At 36.6% G+C, this 17,691-nt stretch overlaps 2 protein-coding genes across 2 annotated transcripts in view; both read right to left on the minus strand.

Moving 5' to 3' along the window:
- LOC106116173 (uncharacterized) overlaps window positions 1–7,252 on the minus strand; it is a 16,054-nt gene extending 8,802 nt beyond the window's left edge. Inside the window, exons 1-2 of the mRNA XM_013309920.1 lie at window positions 7,054–7,252; window positions 1,400–1,701 (exon numbers count right to left, since the gene is read on the minus strand). Coding sequence (XP_013165374.1) covers window positions 1,400–1,644 — 245 coding nt within the window. The 5' untranslated portion in view covers window positions 1,645–1,701; window positions 7,054–7,252. The remainder of the gene's footprint in view (window positions 1–1,399; window positions 1,702–7,053) is intronic.
- A 4,858-nt stretch (window positions 7,253–12,110) lies between these two features.
- Window positions 12,111–16,211, minus strand: LOC106116107 (uncharacterized). Its single transcript, XM_013309848.1, has 3 exons — window positions 16,091–16,211; window positions 14,287–14,338; window positions 12,111–13,812 (listed from the first exon to the last, which is right to left on the minus strand). Exons 1-3 carry the CDS (start codon window positions 16,209–16,211, stop codon window positions 13,116–13,118), a joined length of 870 nt encoding a protein of 289 aa, XP_013165302.1. The 3' UTR covers window positions 12,111–13,115.
- Window positions 16,212–17,691: the final 1,480 nt, after the last annotated feature.

Genomic DNA, 17,691 nt, shown 5'->3' on the forward strand with positions numbered 1-17,691 from the left:
GCGACACCCCGCCCCGCCACTTTCACTTCCGAAAGTCGAAACAACATAACTCACTTGTGGTCGTCTGTAACATATGTAAATTCATATTTTCTTGTTTCTATATAAAACAAGTACATACCAATAACCTAATAATTAAAGGTATATACAACCAATTATGTGAACCTGGACTTGAATAGCGCGATCCGACTAAGTAGTACACAAGTTCATAATGGTATACTAACATTATCACAACTTATCTATTACATAACAAACTTGTACCATCTGTTCGTCTGTACGTAGGTAACAGAACGCTAGTCAATCACACCACCTCTTCAAACTAGACAAGCTATTGCCCGCGGCTTTACTGGCCGCGTAAAATAATTTCACTTCCTTTACTAAATTTGTTTCGGGGACACGAAAAAGTATCTTCCGGTAAATCTATGAAATATTGTCAACAAACGTTATAAAAGTCGTAATGAAATTACGACATAAAGGAAATTATGTATTACTGTGTGAATAAAATGTAAAGACATACGAATAGTAAGACGACTCTCTATAATAGGCAAATGTGTGTTATAATTTTTGACGTCATTTGAAAGCAAAAATTACCAACTAAAATTAAAAAGGTCGGGTTGCTATCAATCAATTATTATATTTATTGGACAAACTCCTTATTTACTTAACTCCATATGCTTTTTAAAACTATGACACTATTAAATGTACCCTGAGAATCGAACTCTATCAATAAACAAGAGCGTGTGACAGACGCTGAGGACTAGATTTCATCTGATCATTTATCACATTTGGTCTTGAAAGTTCTCGTCGACTTCAACCGTCTACTTTCAATCCGCAACGTGTTTAATACTTAAGTCATTGCTCGTTCACCTGATGCAAATGTACATACCTTGTCAAGATTACAGACACACTCCGACAATTTGATATTATTAAAACAAAACTTTCGATAGCAACAAAAAAATAAATTAATTAATCCTGGACTTAAATTCCTTGCTAAAGAACACTTACAAGTTTTTTTTATAAAGATACAAAGTCAAAGTGAAATTGTTAAAACACACAAACAATGTGGCGAATCGGTATTTTTATTATTAATTATGGATCTGAATTGACTTTATAATTCTGATCCCAATCTTGTTTATCGACTTTCATAAAATACACACGGTTCAGTGAGATAAAATGCATGATCTACATAGCAGGTGTTTGTTTATGATGACTGCACACGTTGTTTACTTAAATGATTAATATTATTGGAAAGATAATAAGATATCTTTATATCAAGTTAAAAGAGACAAATTTATTCACAATTTACCGTTTTGACAATTTTTAAGGATGCATTATCATCAGCGCAAGCGCTCATCAGCCTATGTCACATCTAAGAATATTTCAATAGCAAGTAACAACTCACCTATTTAACAGAGTTTCAATGAGATGCGAGGAATGTGGCAATGCCTCCACGAGCAGGTCTACGGGCAAGTCAGCGGCCACGCTCTGCAGCACGCCGGGGCCGAGCCGGGACACGATGGCCGCCGCCTCGCGGAACTGCCGGCCCTCAGCCAGCAGCAGCACCCGCCGCAGCGCCAGACGAGGAGAGGTATATGTGTTCTTCTCCCTCTCTCTCTCGCGACGAATTCGCTCTCGACTTTCGTTCATTTCGATCGACTTGTAGCACTAGCCCATGATACTCAACTGACGAGAAGTATATAGTACCTGTAAACAAGTAATATATTAGTAATTTTCAAAGCCATGAACGGTGTAGGTACCTATGTTGTAGGTCAATTGTGTAATAACTTAGAAAATAGATAACTCTATACTTGTTAGTAAAAGAAAGATTTGATTGTTGGTTATTTCCATTGACTAGGCTCCCGAACTAATAAAACGATTAAAAATATTACTGTTGGGAAACTACATTATCTCCGGGTGCCATAGGCCATATTCATTACTTGATTTTTTAATACCGCCCGAACGAAGTCGCGGGCAACTGCATGTTTTTGATAAACATGAAGTAGCAATATTACATAACAAGTCACCGAAAAACAGCTTTAAATGTCACTTATGTAACACATGTAATGTACAATGAGGCGCAAATTAAAGTGAAGTGATTAGTGAGAAGTTATTTAACATGCGCACACGCAGTTTCCGGTGAAAGGTCGGACCAGACATCTCGGCAAAAACAACTTGTCAAGACTTGATCGAAAGCGAGGAATTAATTTGAGAGCAATTATACAGAAAAACGGCTACAAAAATATTGTCTCCGTGAATTTTATTCTCGAGTATTACCGACTACAATTTCGAAAACCGAAAATCTAAGAGAAAAATCTAGATAGACTAACCGCTGGTTTCTGAGTCCACAATCTCTGTACAAAACATTTCATCTCGGTTATTATCTTGACCAAAACAGAGATTAATAAGTTTAAACGGAGATTCTGATTTCAGAAACCCACGGTGAAACATTCAAGATGTATAATACGGCTGTGCTATATTTAGTAACAATGACATCCAGTTTAATGCAACCACAAATCTATTTAGCACAGTGACTTGCAATGCTTGCGACATCTACTGCGCAGATGTCAACAACAACCACATGTCATGTTGTGCGGTTTATCAGATATTTGTTGCAAGTAAATAATTTTAACATCGCATTTATGTCAACGACCACTTAGGAATGGGGACTTTAATAACCTTAAGGTGAATATACATTAGAGTATTTCCATGTAATGTAACGTCCTTACGAATTATATAATAAAGGCATAATCAAAGTTTCCGAAGCCCGTGTGGTTTGTTTAAAGGTGATACACTAAACATATGGAAATGCGGCTGCTTGTGCTGTTACAAGTAAATGCGCTAGTCTATACTTACCCTTGAGTCACTGACACATTGAGTTACTTAGACAAATTACAAAAAAGGTCTCAAGACGTTACATGACTTATTTTATTTCATCAATATATAACTATTGCAAATATGAAATGCTAGTCAAAGTGTTAAAAGCAAACTTAATATCTTTATGAATTTTCAAACATGTAACAATAGCTATTTCCTTTTCTCTCTATTTACTGTATATATGTCTGTATAGTCTACGAATACTTAATTTCTTTGGAAACATAAAACTATCATTAAAATTATATTAAATTAATAAAAAATAATTCGCTGTATTTCTGTTGAGATTCGTCTGGAACACTTAAGTTGCATATATTTCGATAATCACCTCAACCGTTACCAATCGAATTGAAACGGTACAACTATTGTCACTGGCAGTCAGACTGACCGACAATAGCGGACCATTACCGCTCACAACTTAATGACCGTCCGGTACTGAGAGCGGATGGTGCATGTTATAAGCGGAAGCGATTATGAAACTCGGAAAAGATTTCCATTTATTTTATATAATTCGTTGCAGACGAAAACATCTCTAAGTCACAATAATAAACAGACCAAGCATTCATTGATTTTTTTAGATTTTTAGAGCACAAATATTATCTGGAGAAGTTAGAACATGCTACTATAAATTCATCAAAATCTGTAGCTTGGTTTAGCTGGTGGGCGACATACATACATACGTCGATTTCTATTACGTTATAGAGATAAGTTTTTCTTATTAAAAAATATATATTTTGGACGTCAATTAAGTAAATCGCTTATACCTTACCCCATACAAATCTCGAATTATTCAATACCATAACTGTTTCCATTATTATCTCGGATGATTTGCAACAGCGGACACGTCGCTAATCCATAACGTAGTAGATATCAATTTTTTCATCATACTTCTATATGTAATTATTTAACACTGTGACAGTATACTATCTAATTTAATGTCTAAATATGAAGCGAGAGAGCTTCTGTAAAGCTTTGAACATTATAATTAAGCCTTTATTATTCCTAGTTTGGGGAGCAACGAACGAGTAACGGAGAGTAACGAGTGGAAAGTAAAGAAAAAATATTTTTATAGCCTTATTATTTTTATTATAATTTGACCTTGGCCTTTGTTTAGAATTATTAAAAAAAAACGTCAAATATTCATAACTATAAGTCATTTTTAAATTGTACATTTTAATGTTATTCGACGCGATCTTTGCATTATTTTGCAGTTAAATTTGCTTACTAAATCAAGTGAAATGTGGCCAATTTTACTGTGCGTTTATTAACATATACGGATATTCGCCAACAACAAACCAATTTTAATTTATTTCGTATAAAATAATTGACTTTAATATATTTCTAGCATAAATCATTATGGCTTTGAAAAATAACGATTTTTTTGTAGAATTAAATCGAATCTTAAGCACAGATGTAGGTAATTAATTGTGTTTATAAAGCTATGTCTAGTTTGCTAAGTAATTTTAACTTTTTAAATTTACTTTAAAACCAAAAACATTTAATCATCTCTTTCTTTATTTGATCACAGAATAAACTAAAAGAAAGATGGCAATAAAAATGATGAAATTAAAATAAAGGAGCTTCGTCAATGAACTGTAAAAAATGTAAAGTAAATATGGTCCTTTCAACTTTGTTACTAAATGACACACATCGTGATGCTGCACATATCTGAGAAGAAATTCAAAGATATGTGTGAAGTCAACTCGCACTAGACTAGCGTGGTTGACTATGATCTAGTCACCCCTAACTTAGGGTAGACATCGAACCCCTCAGTGATCTGATAAATCACTCATTAACCGTATCACGTGCAATAAGTAGAAGAACTATTCAGATCAAAAAACCGATATAACAAAAAATCCTTTGTTTGAATAGCCGAGTAACTGCAATGAGCATCTAATTCACACAACAGCGAGTTCACAGTTAGTACGTCTGTTTGTTTGTTGCGAGCCGTTACTCTCCCATGTTATACATACATACATACATACATGCAGCTAACGGACCGCCACCAATAAATTACTTATTGACACGTTATTGCTATTTGCAAGTTCACATTGCGTTGTTACAATCAAAAACTGTACATTTATCATTCTAGACATAGGACCTAATTGATAACCTTGAGAAACTCCATAATTCCATGCAACATTGCTTATTCTAGTAGGAATATTCAGTTAAATAATGAAATACATTAATCTATTTTTCGCATATAACTGATAGTATCAGCTCGGTAAGTCACTAAACAAATTAATTATATTTACTTTTTTTTGTTAAGAATAAGGACATTGTATCTTCTCCAAAATTGCAGTCGAACATCGAAACTAGAAGATATGTGCGACGTCCCACTTGCCCACCTGTTTTGCAAGCCGTGAGAATTTCACCCGCTCCTCGGAGACGGCGACGCTCTCTACGCAAGATTTAAAACCCACCGCGAGCTATAATATAACTACTTTTTGCGATGTCGATGCGGGGAATTAACTTTATGGGGGTTTACATCGATTACTACTTTCACGGTGGACATTTTATACTGACACTCGGTAGATATTTCAAGGATAGTTAACTTTTTTTAATTTTACTTCTTAATATTTCATATCTTATTCCGTGTTTAAACTAAGATGAAGGTTTAAGCTAGGGTATAGTTTACAATACTAGTCAAATACAGAATTAAACCCATGACCAAGTGCTCGGTAGTCGTAGCTTTAAACACTAGGCTATTGGCTATTATTATTATAATAATTATGAAAACACAGATCTAAAGGAGACCGGTTAATATATTATTAATTACATACCGGATTATATTTAGGTTTATCTGAATTTGTAAGACATTGAGCTATAGAGGCAACTATTTCTACCGTCTATTTGTAAAACAGTTATAGAAATAAATTAAAAAAAAACTACTTCCGTTGACCGAAAACAAAAACATCGTAAAGATACTTTGTACAAATTGCTGATATTCTTTGATGCAGAAAATGGGTCGACAGTTTTACAAAGATTGTTGAATTATAGTTTATTTATTTCCACGATTACTGATATTTTGATAATTTAATTTTGTTTTTATTATATTTTGTACCACAAAGTAAATAGAACTATTGAAATTCATTCAATGATATTACTGAGTGTGAAGTGTGTGAAAGCCATAACTTGATAAAGTTAAAAATTAACATTTTTCATAACTTATAAGTTTTTATGTATTAATAGAGATTTTCAGAGTTTCATCCAATTCAAATAAATAACATAATATATAGTCGAACCATTTCACTTTTCTTTATTTAAATTTATTAGTAAAATTTAACCGGTTTTTAATATTATTTACATAAAGTTTGTCAGAAAGCGACAGCGTTTACAAATTAAATATTAATGAAGTAAACAAAACCGGTGTACAAAGTAGTGCAAGAGGAATAGAGACAGTAACCAATGATAACAAACATTCATAAATATTTAAATGCATACTAGATATTTTTCTGATAGATAGTCTGTATGTATATTAGAAAAAACACAACGTTTAAAGATCAACTATTTTAAAGTATTTATTGTAATAGCATTTTATTTTATGATTCACAATAACATTTTAATTAGTAAAGTTCACATTACGATTACCAAAACTAAGCAACAATTCTATAAAGTTTTAAACTTGTCTAATTATGAATCGTAATTAAAATAAGTATCCGCAACCTCGACACAGAATGCGAACAAAGCAAACATTACTAAATATTTCAATCGTTTACGTTAAGAAATTTTTGTTTTACCAATGCTTCTTTACCATGATTGCCGCGATACTTGTATTATATCGTTGTTGCTACATTTTCAAAGAAAACGTAAGAGATGACAATATGTTTTATATAAACGTGTTCACAATGTTCTAATATCTCATTTATACTATAATGAAATTAATCGTCGACTAGAAATGTTTACATCTGTAGAGCGATAAATGGAAATCCGTCTTCTCTGCCTATCCCTCTTAATTATAAGGGTGATGTGGAGTAGTTATTATAAAATAAGTCTTATATTATTGTATCGGGTTCTCTTTATGAAAAACGTAGAGTATTTATATGTATCAATTCAAATTCCTGATATTATGTAGAGATGGATAATGATACCCTAATGGGTAAGAGATAGACCCTGGTAGGTGTTTACATATATACTAAATGTTATAATGATACTATATACAATAATATTATATACAAAACTTACCAAAGAAACCAAATAAATCCGAAAGAAACGCGATATTTTCACATAAATGATCACAACAGATGTATATAACACAATGTCCGCACACAACACTAATGTATCTGTTGTTTTGTCCTTAATTAATAAGCTTTAATAATAATTATTGTCATAATAACGAATGATAACGTGTAAAATAATAACCAAAGCAAGGCACGTCCGCAACACGCGCACTCTCCGCAACGAATGCGCTGATGAGATGTGAGCTTAGGTCATTTGCCGTGAAAGCTTGCGGGGACGGCGCTATGCAACAGTAAAGCAACAAATTCCTTACGTATCGAGACACTAGACAGTGCGGCGCGGCGCGTATACCTAATTTTATATATAGAAAGTAGTAAAGTATCGTCAGATTATAAATAAAATAGAATCAACCTCTTTCAATTGAGAAATTAGTATATTCCACCGAAGAACAGGAGTATCACGCAATCAAGTTATTGCGATTCTGTCGATTCAATGAGCCTAATGAACTTTTTCAATTTTCTCCATTATTAGATTAAATATACAAGAATATTGTTCCATATACTAATAATTTATTTTTATTGCAAAGAGAGGGTTCGAGTTTTAATTTAATTTCCAATAACACGTAAGTTGTATAAGATGCACGATATATCTGGGTTTCAGGATGTCTTACTCAAGCAAAACCAAATATTATATTCACTGCTTTATTTTCACTTTTGCCACAACCTTCCACTTCAACCGCTCGATGCCGAATGTCCAACCGACCTCCTTCTACCTCCCAGCTCTCGATAAATTATCCGTCCCTCTCCCCGACAGCTTAAAGTGTTGCCCGTACAATTAACGAACCCTAATATTAGGGAACCCTAACATTCGACCATCCTGACATCGTGTGCGTCCCTGCACACGGTACCCGGTGGAACCCTAACATTCGGAATTTGGTCAGTTGAACAAACTTCACAATTTTTCAGAATGAATTCGAATAAATACAATATAATAACACAAATAGTACTTTGACATGGTTTACATTTGTAGTGATTATTTAGAAGTATTTTAAATTATAATATTAAACACAAATTTACTTTATTTCATTGATTATTAAAAAAAAAATTATACATTACTTATTGTTAATATGTAATATTTAACATAATTATTTAGTTTGTAAGGATGTACATACTTCTACAGAAAAAGTAACTTCAATTAGGCATCGACACATAGAAATCATTTACATTTAATGCTTATTTTCGTGACTAAGTACTAAATTAACCATAGGGAAGGTATATATCACAACGATCGATTCGTTGTGATATCTCTTAAGAACTTAAATCCCAACGATCGATTAATTGGGATATCTGGTGATCGACGATCGATTAGTCGATATACTTCAAAGATTACCTCAACGATCGATTAATCGAGGTATACTTTGCTAACCATTCGCTCAAGCCGATCGATTAAGCAAGAGGAACGAGTAGCTCTGTCACAGCAGATCGGATGCGAACCAATCGATTCTCGCATCCGATTTCAAAGATCGATTAATAGTGGGTCACTGATAAACATTCTCTCAAGCCGATCGATTAAGCAAGAGGAACGAGCAGCTGATCAGACACGAACCAATCGATTCTCGCGTCCAATCTGAAACAAATAAACCCTTCTGTAGTTACATGCCTCTCAAGGTACAACAAAACATAAATTAAAATATTTCTAGTCATCATCTGTGTCAGAAGCAGTATCAGAGTTTTCGTTTATATCCAATGCAGCCACGTGGATCCAAGGTCTCATGCGATCGGCGGCAACAGTAGTTGAGCGCTTACCTTGTGTATTACATAAACCGGGTACCGGAGCTACTACATATCGATCAGTACCCAATATCTTTGTAACGCGATAAGGCCCGATATACGATGGCATGAGTTTCTTACTTTGACCTTCATTATAAAAGCAAGTTTTAGTAATTTTAACAAGGTCGCCTTCCGCGTATGCGCGCGCCGGTTTCCTACCTTTATCATAATACCGTTTTTGCTTAGTCTGTTCATTGTCTGTCCTACTCTTAACTTCTTGGCGTATAGTGGTTAAATCCGTGGATTCGCGGGTTTCATCGGAAATCTCATTAAGTATGGGGTTTGCTGAAACATTCATAGAGGTACCAAACATAACTTCGGCTGGTGTCTTGCCAGTCGTTTTTTGTATAGTGTTGTTTAGTCCCCACTGAATCTTTCCTAAATGGCAATCCCATTCTTTCTCGCCATATTTTACACTGAAAGCCTTCATGGAGTCGAGAATTGTACGGTTATACCTCTCTACTTGACCGTTTGAACGGGGACTAGAGACAGCATTGAGTACATGTTTAATGCCTTCATTTAGACAAAATCTCCTAAACATGTGTGATGTGAAGCAGCTGCCGCGATCACTCACGAGGCGATTAGGCGTTCTAAAAATCCTAAATATATCCTCTAGTACCCTTATTACGTTTTGAGTGTGCGTATTTCGAACCGGTCTGACAAAACAAAACTTTGTAAAAGCGTCAATGACTACTAATAGGTAAGAAAAACCTCGCTTGGATTTCACAAAGGGTCCGAGATGGTCAATATGGAGTGTATGAAAAGGTACCTCTACTTTTGTTATAGGGTAAAGAAAACCTTCCTTACCACTTTGATTATTTTTAGCGTATGCACATTCTATACAGGCGTTTACGTATTTTTTAACGAATCGTGTCATTTTTGGGAACCAATAGCTTTTCTTTAACCGTTCCAAAGTCTTTTCAACTCCAAAATGACCGATATCGTCGTGATTCATTCGACATAATTGCCATCTCGCACCCTTAGGTACTACCCAACGCACATTTTTCTTGTCTTCACCTACATAACGGAATAATTTATTGTCCTTAACAACGTAATTTTCTTTGATATATTGCAAGCTTTTCTGATCTAGACTACTATCCAAAATATCCCTAACCCTCCTAAGTTCTGAATCTCCAAGTTGGAGTGTATGTAACCAGTCATCATTTGAAATGGCCATAACGGCTGGAAGATTATCAGATTGATCCTCATCAGACTCAACAACAGGATTACGGGATAGCGCGTCGACATGACCCATTTTTGTGCCCGCCCTATATTCGATTGTGCAATTAAATTCTTGTAATTGTAGCCACCAGCGCGCTATCCGAGGTATAAGATCCCGTTTAGTGAAAGTGGACCGAAGAGCACTGCAATCTGTAACAATTTTAAAGTCCTTTCCTAGCAAATAAACTCGAAACTTTCGGAGGGAACAAATTACTGCTAAGGTTTCCAGTTCATATGAGTGGAAGTTCTTCTCTTCCGGCGATGTTTGCCTGCTATAGTATGCGACCGGTCGCACTGTGCTATCCGCCGAACGCTGAAGCAGGATGCCTCCAATACCCACCCTACTGGCGTCAGTGTGCAGCTCAAGCTCAGCTAATGGATCGAAAATTGCGAGAATAGGTCTATTTATCAATTTAGCTTTCAAATCCTGAAAAGCAGTTTCCTGATCATTGCCCCATTCCCATGATACACCCTTCTTTAACAATTTGCTAAGTGGGAAAGCTATCGAAGCAAAATCTTTGACGAATTTTCGGAAGTAGCTAACTAGCCCTAAGAATTGACGAACATTGTGTACATTTTCAGGACGCGGGCAATTTTGAACACTAAAGATCTTTTTCTCACCAGGCCTTACACCTGATGCTCCGATTTCATAACCGAGATAGTCGATTTTATCGCACAGAAAATCACATTTTGACAGATTTAAAGTAAGATTCGCTTTTTCTAGCAATTGCAATACGTCCTCAAAGTTTTTCAGACATTCCGAGGAGGTTTTACCGAAAATTAGAATATCGTCCATATAAGCGGTTGCCTTACAGAAACGAGCTGACCCTAGAATTGTATTGATCATGCGCTGAAATACAGCAGGCGCGTTAGCCAATCCGAACGGCATGCGATTAAACTCGTATTGGCCGTCGGGCGTAACAAATGAAGTAAACCGTTTGCTTTGCTCCACGATTGGTACTTGGTAATAACCTGACGCAAGGTCTAAAGAAATAAAACAAGCCTGACCAGAAAGACGAGCTATCTCATCTTCAATGATTGGCATTGGATATCTCTCCTTAAGAGTTACAGAGTTTAGCATTCGATAATCTATACACATTCTAAGAGATCCATCTTTCTTGCGTACAAGCAAAATAGGACTAGCGTATTCAGAAGATGATTCGCGCACTATACCTGCTTCTAACATCTCATTCACCATTGAGCGCACCTGCGTGCGCTCATGATGTGACAATCGATACGGACGGTACACCACGGGACGTTGACTGCTAAGTTCTATTTTCATTTGAGCAACATTAGTACAACCTAGATCCTTTAAGGATGACGCAAAACAATGCTTATACTTTTTGAGCAAACAAAGCAATCGATTCCTAGTATCATCGGGTACCTTTTGGCAAATGCGAACCTGACTTTCATCGAACTTATTACCGGCAGACTCACTCATTTGTTCAAGTGTATCAACGACAACCCTATTAACTAAATAGACCTTTTCAGCTCTACTAATGACAGTATCCTTCGGAATCAAACAGAAACTATCATGGGGAATCACAAATATATTTACACAGCCATTTGTCGCATTATAAAGTCCACCGCAAACTGAAAATTGCTGATTGGGTTTTCCTGCAACACTATTTCTCACAAGAATACTGCTACTTAAGGTAGGATCAACACTAGCTCTAATCGAAGCAGGACCCCAAAATTGGACAGCTCCTAAAGCACGAATCTTTAAACAGTTTCCACTTTCAATGTCAATATCAGAAAAGGGCAATTTATCGCAGTTGTCAAAGAATTTTAATTCAGAAACATTTTTATAAGCAACTATATGGGGAAGTTCCGTAAAGGTTTGACCAATTAGCAAGGGTTTTTCCAAGAAATCGTCACAGACTACCTTACAAATAACTCTGGCTTTGACATCGTCTATACTCAAGTCGAGCGCTAGCTCTCCAAGAGATTGCACAACACTATTACCGAAGCCTTTCATTTGAGAGGACGTGTTATCGTAAAACAAGCCTAACTCCTCGGTTACTGACTCCTTAATCAAAGTAACCTCACTTCCAAAATCTATGAATCCCTGTAGGGACACCCCATTAACAATAACCTCTTTTATAAATTTGGAGTTTGAGCCTTGAGTGCAGTGTTCGACAGAATCTATGCGCATTGTTTTTGAAACTGTAGCGTTAGTATTTGTCGGCTTTTCCCCTGACTTGCTAAAACAGGTATCTAACGTATGACCGATTTTATTGCATCGTTGGCACTTTAAGATAGGTTTAGGACAATGTAGAAAACTATGGCCTTTCTCCTTACAATTATAGCAACCTATGGGTTGAACCGATCTAACTATAACCTTATGTGCTTGGTTCTGATTATAACTCTGATATGTATTATCTAAAAGTTTATTACGAAATTGACCACGATCCGCGGAAGGCTGATGAGTATCTTTATTGCTTATTAAGAACTGCAAAAGTTGATCAGGGTGACTGCAACGTAATGCTAAGGCACCTGATCTAAGCGTCCTATCTGACAAGCCGTGAATAACGCAGTCCACGGCACGCTTTCCTACTATATCGCATTGAGTTACTAGAGCAAGCTTTTCGTAATAATAAACCTCAATAGGCTCATTAAACTTACTTTTTCTTTTTAGCATATCCTCCAAGGTCTGGCCGTAATTTTGTTCACAAGGAAATGCATTTATCAATTTATCCTGCCATTCGTTCCAGCTAAAGAGAATGGAATTCAAACTTTCGTACCAAATTTTAGCCAGTCCTTGGAGTTTCTGCATGGCAAAGTGAGTGGTAGTTCTATCGTCCCAACCATATACGGATGCACATTCATTGACCTTTTTAAGCCATATATCAACACGTTGATTTTTAGTTGATGGATCAAAATTAGGCAATATATTTTGGTGGTCTATCTTTTGTGACGACTGTGCATTTTGTTTATATGGCTGTGACGACAGATCCTCCTTAAGCAATTTTAAAAAATTAAGAAAATCGTTCTTAGAAAAAGATGAACTACGTGACCTCATATTTTCTCCTGCATTGATATGTTGGTCGACCCGTTGCTCTGCCCGGCGCTCAGCTTCCTGATGAACGGAGGGCTCGTGATGCTTGCCGACACGTAGCTCTGCCCGACGCTCGGCTTCCCGATGAACGGAGGGCTCGTGATGCTCGCTGACACGAAGCTCTGCCCGACGTCCGGACGGCTCGCGACGCTCGCTGTCACGAAGCTCTCCGCAATGCTCGCCGACACGTAGATCTGTCCGACGCTCGGCATCCCGACGTCCAGAGGGCTTGCGACGCTCGCTGACACGTAGCTCAGCACGACGCTCAGCTTCCCGACGTCCAGAGGGCTCGCGGTGCTCGCTGACACGTAGCTCCACACGGCACTCGGCTTCCCGACGTCCGGAGGGCTCGCGGCGCTCGATACTACGTAGCTCCGCACGGCACCCGGCTTCCCGACGTTCGGAGGACTCCCGACGCTCGCTTCCACGCCGTGACGTCGATCGACGGCGGTTGTCCGTCGCACGAAGTCGTTCACGCTCTCGGCGTAACTCTTGCTCCAACATCTGTACTCTCTGACGGCCCAAGTGGAAATCTTGTCCGTCTCGGCTGCGCACACTTTGGCCGCTCCGACTTCGTGAGCGATCCTCTCGACTCGGTGTCTCCAGTCTATGCCGCCTGGAGTCTCGATTTGAGCGTCCCGGTGGCTCGTCCATGATCTAGGCACTCGCAGAAAAGAAGGTGTGTTAATAACAGTTTCTTAAAATATGGTGAAAAAAAATAATAATAATATAGCATCATATCTCCGATTCGGGGCATAACTACTGTGTAATATACTTGAAAACTCCAGACTTATTATTATTAGAATTATAAATTTATACAAAATAATTTATATTAAATATGTATGAAAACGTTAAATCGATAAAAACATACTGTAGGTACAACACAATACAACACTACTTAGCGCCGCCGTTTAGATAAGTTTTAACATTGTTTATCTTACTACCCTTGTTCAACGCATGTTCATTCGCTACGAAATACGTTTTAAACTACCATTGATTTCAATAGCATCATTAACTTTAATCAAATTGTAGTTCTAAATAAAACTATAATTTAATATGCACAGGTAAACACATTAAGAAATATAATACGAGTATAAGTCAGAATGATAATAGCCATGGGCGTGTACTTACGTTTTAAGTTTGGTTGGCGTGTCACTTCTGATATATAAGATGCACGATATATCTGGGTTTCAGGATGTCTTACTCAAGCAAAACCAAATATTATATTCACTGCTTTATTTTCACTTTTGCCACAACCTTCCACTTCAACCGCTCGATGCCGAATGTCCAACCGACCTCCTTCTACCTCCCAGCTCTCGATAAATTATCCGTCCCTCTCCCCGACAGCTTAAAGTGTTGCCCGTACAATTAACGAACCCTAATATTAGGGAACCCTAACATTTGATAGTGACATGTGGCATATCACCGTCCTGCAACAGGTGGTAATCAGGCAGCAGCGCGCTGTGACCGCGGCCGAGCCAGCGAGTTCTATTCCCGTGACCAATGGATTACTTACCATTTACTACTCAGTCTGCAGAAGCAAGACGCTGCGCTCTGGGCACTGAATCTGAGCGCTGGACTCCCATTGGACATCCACCACGACTACACCGACTCAATGTTCACTTATATTGTAAACGCAGTCAATACATGACAAATGATATTGGTTGACGAGATCTAGGTTTATTGACAGTAATTTGGATATGTCACCTTACCTTAATTATAGTTAATATGGTGACGAAAACGTATTTAATTCTTACTTACTACAGACTCGTACTTTTGAATTAAGTTTTCTTCAGTTACGTAACATGAAAATAATATTATAGTTAGGAAAATTAAATGAAACAATGTTATTTATTATGCCAAGGTTTGTAACAAAGATATTTTTTTGTGTTGAAGGATCAGGAAGAATTTCTTAATTATTTTATATTATATTTTAATTGTATCATTAAAAATTCTCGACCTTCGTGCGAGGTTAATTAGTGCGAGAGAAGCACCAAATAATATATGTTCCTACTCGTACACCGGCACGCTTCCGACGATAAGAAATTAATACTGTTTGTATTATTACATTGAAATAACAGAGTTAGTGGTTAGAGTATGCAGAGTCTCAGATTCGAATCCTCAAACTACAGAGTCGCCCTCTAATTAATTTCATTTTTGGTTACCCTAATAGTAAACAACTAACATGCTAGACTCTTCAGTCTAATGGGTTCGTTAGTTTTTTTTAAGTATATTGCAAAGATTGTTTTTACTCTGTGTTATGGCGTAACATCGTGATCTGCCGTGGTACGAAGGAGTTTGCCCAGCACTTGATTATATCTGTTATGATTGCTTCACTCATCAATTTGTTTGTTGTCCTGCTTTCCAACATGCCGATGTATATTTATTATCTATGTTAAAAATGTCCTATGTAACAAATACAATATTTATGTTATTGTTTTATCTGCTTCATGTTGTCTGTACTGACAGGACAGTCACAAAAATATGTTGCCATTTTAATTCAAAGTTTGATAGAGATAGCATTAGTTATGTTATCTCGGTCACTAACACACAAAGATATGTTTTGTAAAGTAGGATTTAAAAATTATCGTGAGAATAATTTAAATATTGTTTTCAAATATCGACAGTTAAAATACACACCATGTTAGTTTATCAATACTAACTTAAGAACAACTTATTGCATAACAAAGTGAATTTACTTTCGTTTTTAATCAAAACTGTAAAACGAGCAGCACCTTACAGTTTGCCGCTGCTTGTGTAACTCATTTAAAAATGCTACAACTAGTTATTGACAAAATTTATTTATGGGTTCCGTAGTAATAAATTATGATAGATCAGTAATTAGAAAATGATACTTCAATTTTGTTGTAAATGTAATCTGTAATGGTTACTAAAATGTCAAAATAACACTTGTAGAATACAAACTAGAACTCACTGTTTTCTTTTTCTGGCAATGAAATAGTTGACAGTATGATAGTGTTTCGGCAGTGGAAATGCACACTTATTGTGCATGCAGACACGGCAGAGCAATGATCTGATACTGCCAGTTTCTGCATCTTGATAGCACATTACTATGAACACACATATCATGTTTAACTCTAGACCAAATTGACCGAACAGTAAACTACGAACTTGCAATTTGAAAATCAATGTTGATGAAAAAAAGACTACAGAATTTTTAGAGAATATTCTTTTTTCTATGTAGAGAATCGATAGCTGTCCTTACCTAATAATACTCCAGTATCAGTTTCAGCAAATCATCATAACGCAATGTTCGTGTTGCAATTGTCAACGCCACCTTTCGAAAAGTTAAGTAAAAATGATAAACGATATAGAATGATGAGATAAATCACTTTAACTTAAAACTTAAAAAAAAACTAAATATAAAGTTACTTGACAATATCATCATTATCTCTAATTTAAACTCTGAGATTAGAGATTTCTGTGTTAAGTAGGTATATAAAAAAGGTTTTAATGTTACTGACCCCTAAATTAAATAAAGAACGAGTTTCTGGCGCATTCGGGATGTGAGGCGCGCTTTCTCCGGCCCAAAGAGCCTTCATCTGGCCGCACGAGAAGCACGAGGGAGTGTTCATCAGACGTCATTATACTGCGGGTGCGGCAGAATTGCCTTTGTATTTTGAATACGTAAAGGAAGCGACTATTTAATATGCATCGTAAATATTACGCAAGAAATACAGGCGCTACTACCAAAGACATATCAAGAGTGATACGTGCCTTTTCTTTATCTTTTCTGAATACGCCTAAAAAGCGAAGCACACTGGTGCGATGAAACGCGGGATTGCTTTTACGTCACGTGTGTCTTCTGTGTGGTGGTGGTATTACACCGGGAGAGTCCACCAATTCGTGCAATGATTGTTGTTGTTGCCGGCGTCTACCACATATACCTCTTCCTACCTCCGTATATTTAAGTATATAGGGGGATATCTTCACATCCTAGTCTAAATGTCACTAATCAGTCACAGCCCAAGTGCACTGTTTGTCCCGCAACGTCCTTCATTGTTTTTGACCTCAACAATATTTGTTTATAATTATTTCCATAATCGGATCATAGCAAAATAATTTTCTGTTGAATTGAGCCACATCTGAGTAAATTGGAAAGCATGTCAACAGCATTCTGTCAATAAACCCTGTCGTAGTTTTTGTTATTATTTACTTAACTCATTGGCTTTACATACCTATTAGTTATTAAATTATCATCATCCATTTACTTATGATTAACTTTAATATGCATGTTTAATAAACATTGAGGAAACATTGCCTTCTCAAAGAATAACAACTATGACTAATTAAACAAACATCACTACACACAAATGATTGCGCTGCATCCGAAGGCAACGCCATCTATCGAGCTTAATTCCCTTCAGAATCGCGTGAACATCAAAAAAAGCAGTAAGCAACGCTCATTGACACATACAATGTAATGGGATATTTAATCTATCAGTCTGCTTTTCCCAAATGTCAAGACAATGAAGTAACTCAAGTGAGGAGACATGTGTCGGTGACAAGCTCGCC

The sequence above is a fragment of the Papilio xuthus genome, unplaced genomic scaffold (assembly GCF_000836235.2).
Source record: "Papilio xuthus unplaced genomic scaffold, Pxut_1.1 DF827756.1, whole genome shotgun sequence".
Lineage (NCBI taxonomy): Eukaryota > Metazoa > Arthropoda > Insecta > Lepidoptera > Papilionidae > Papilio > Papilio xuthus.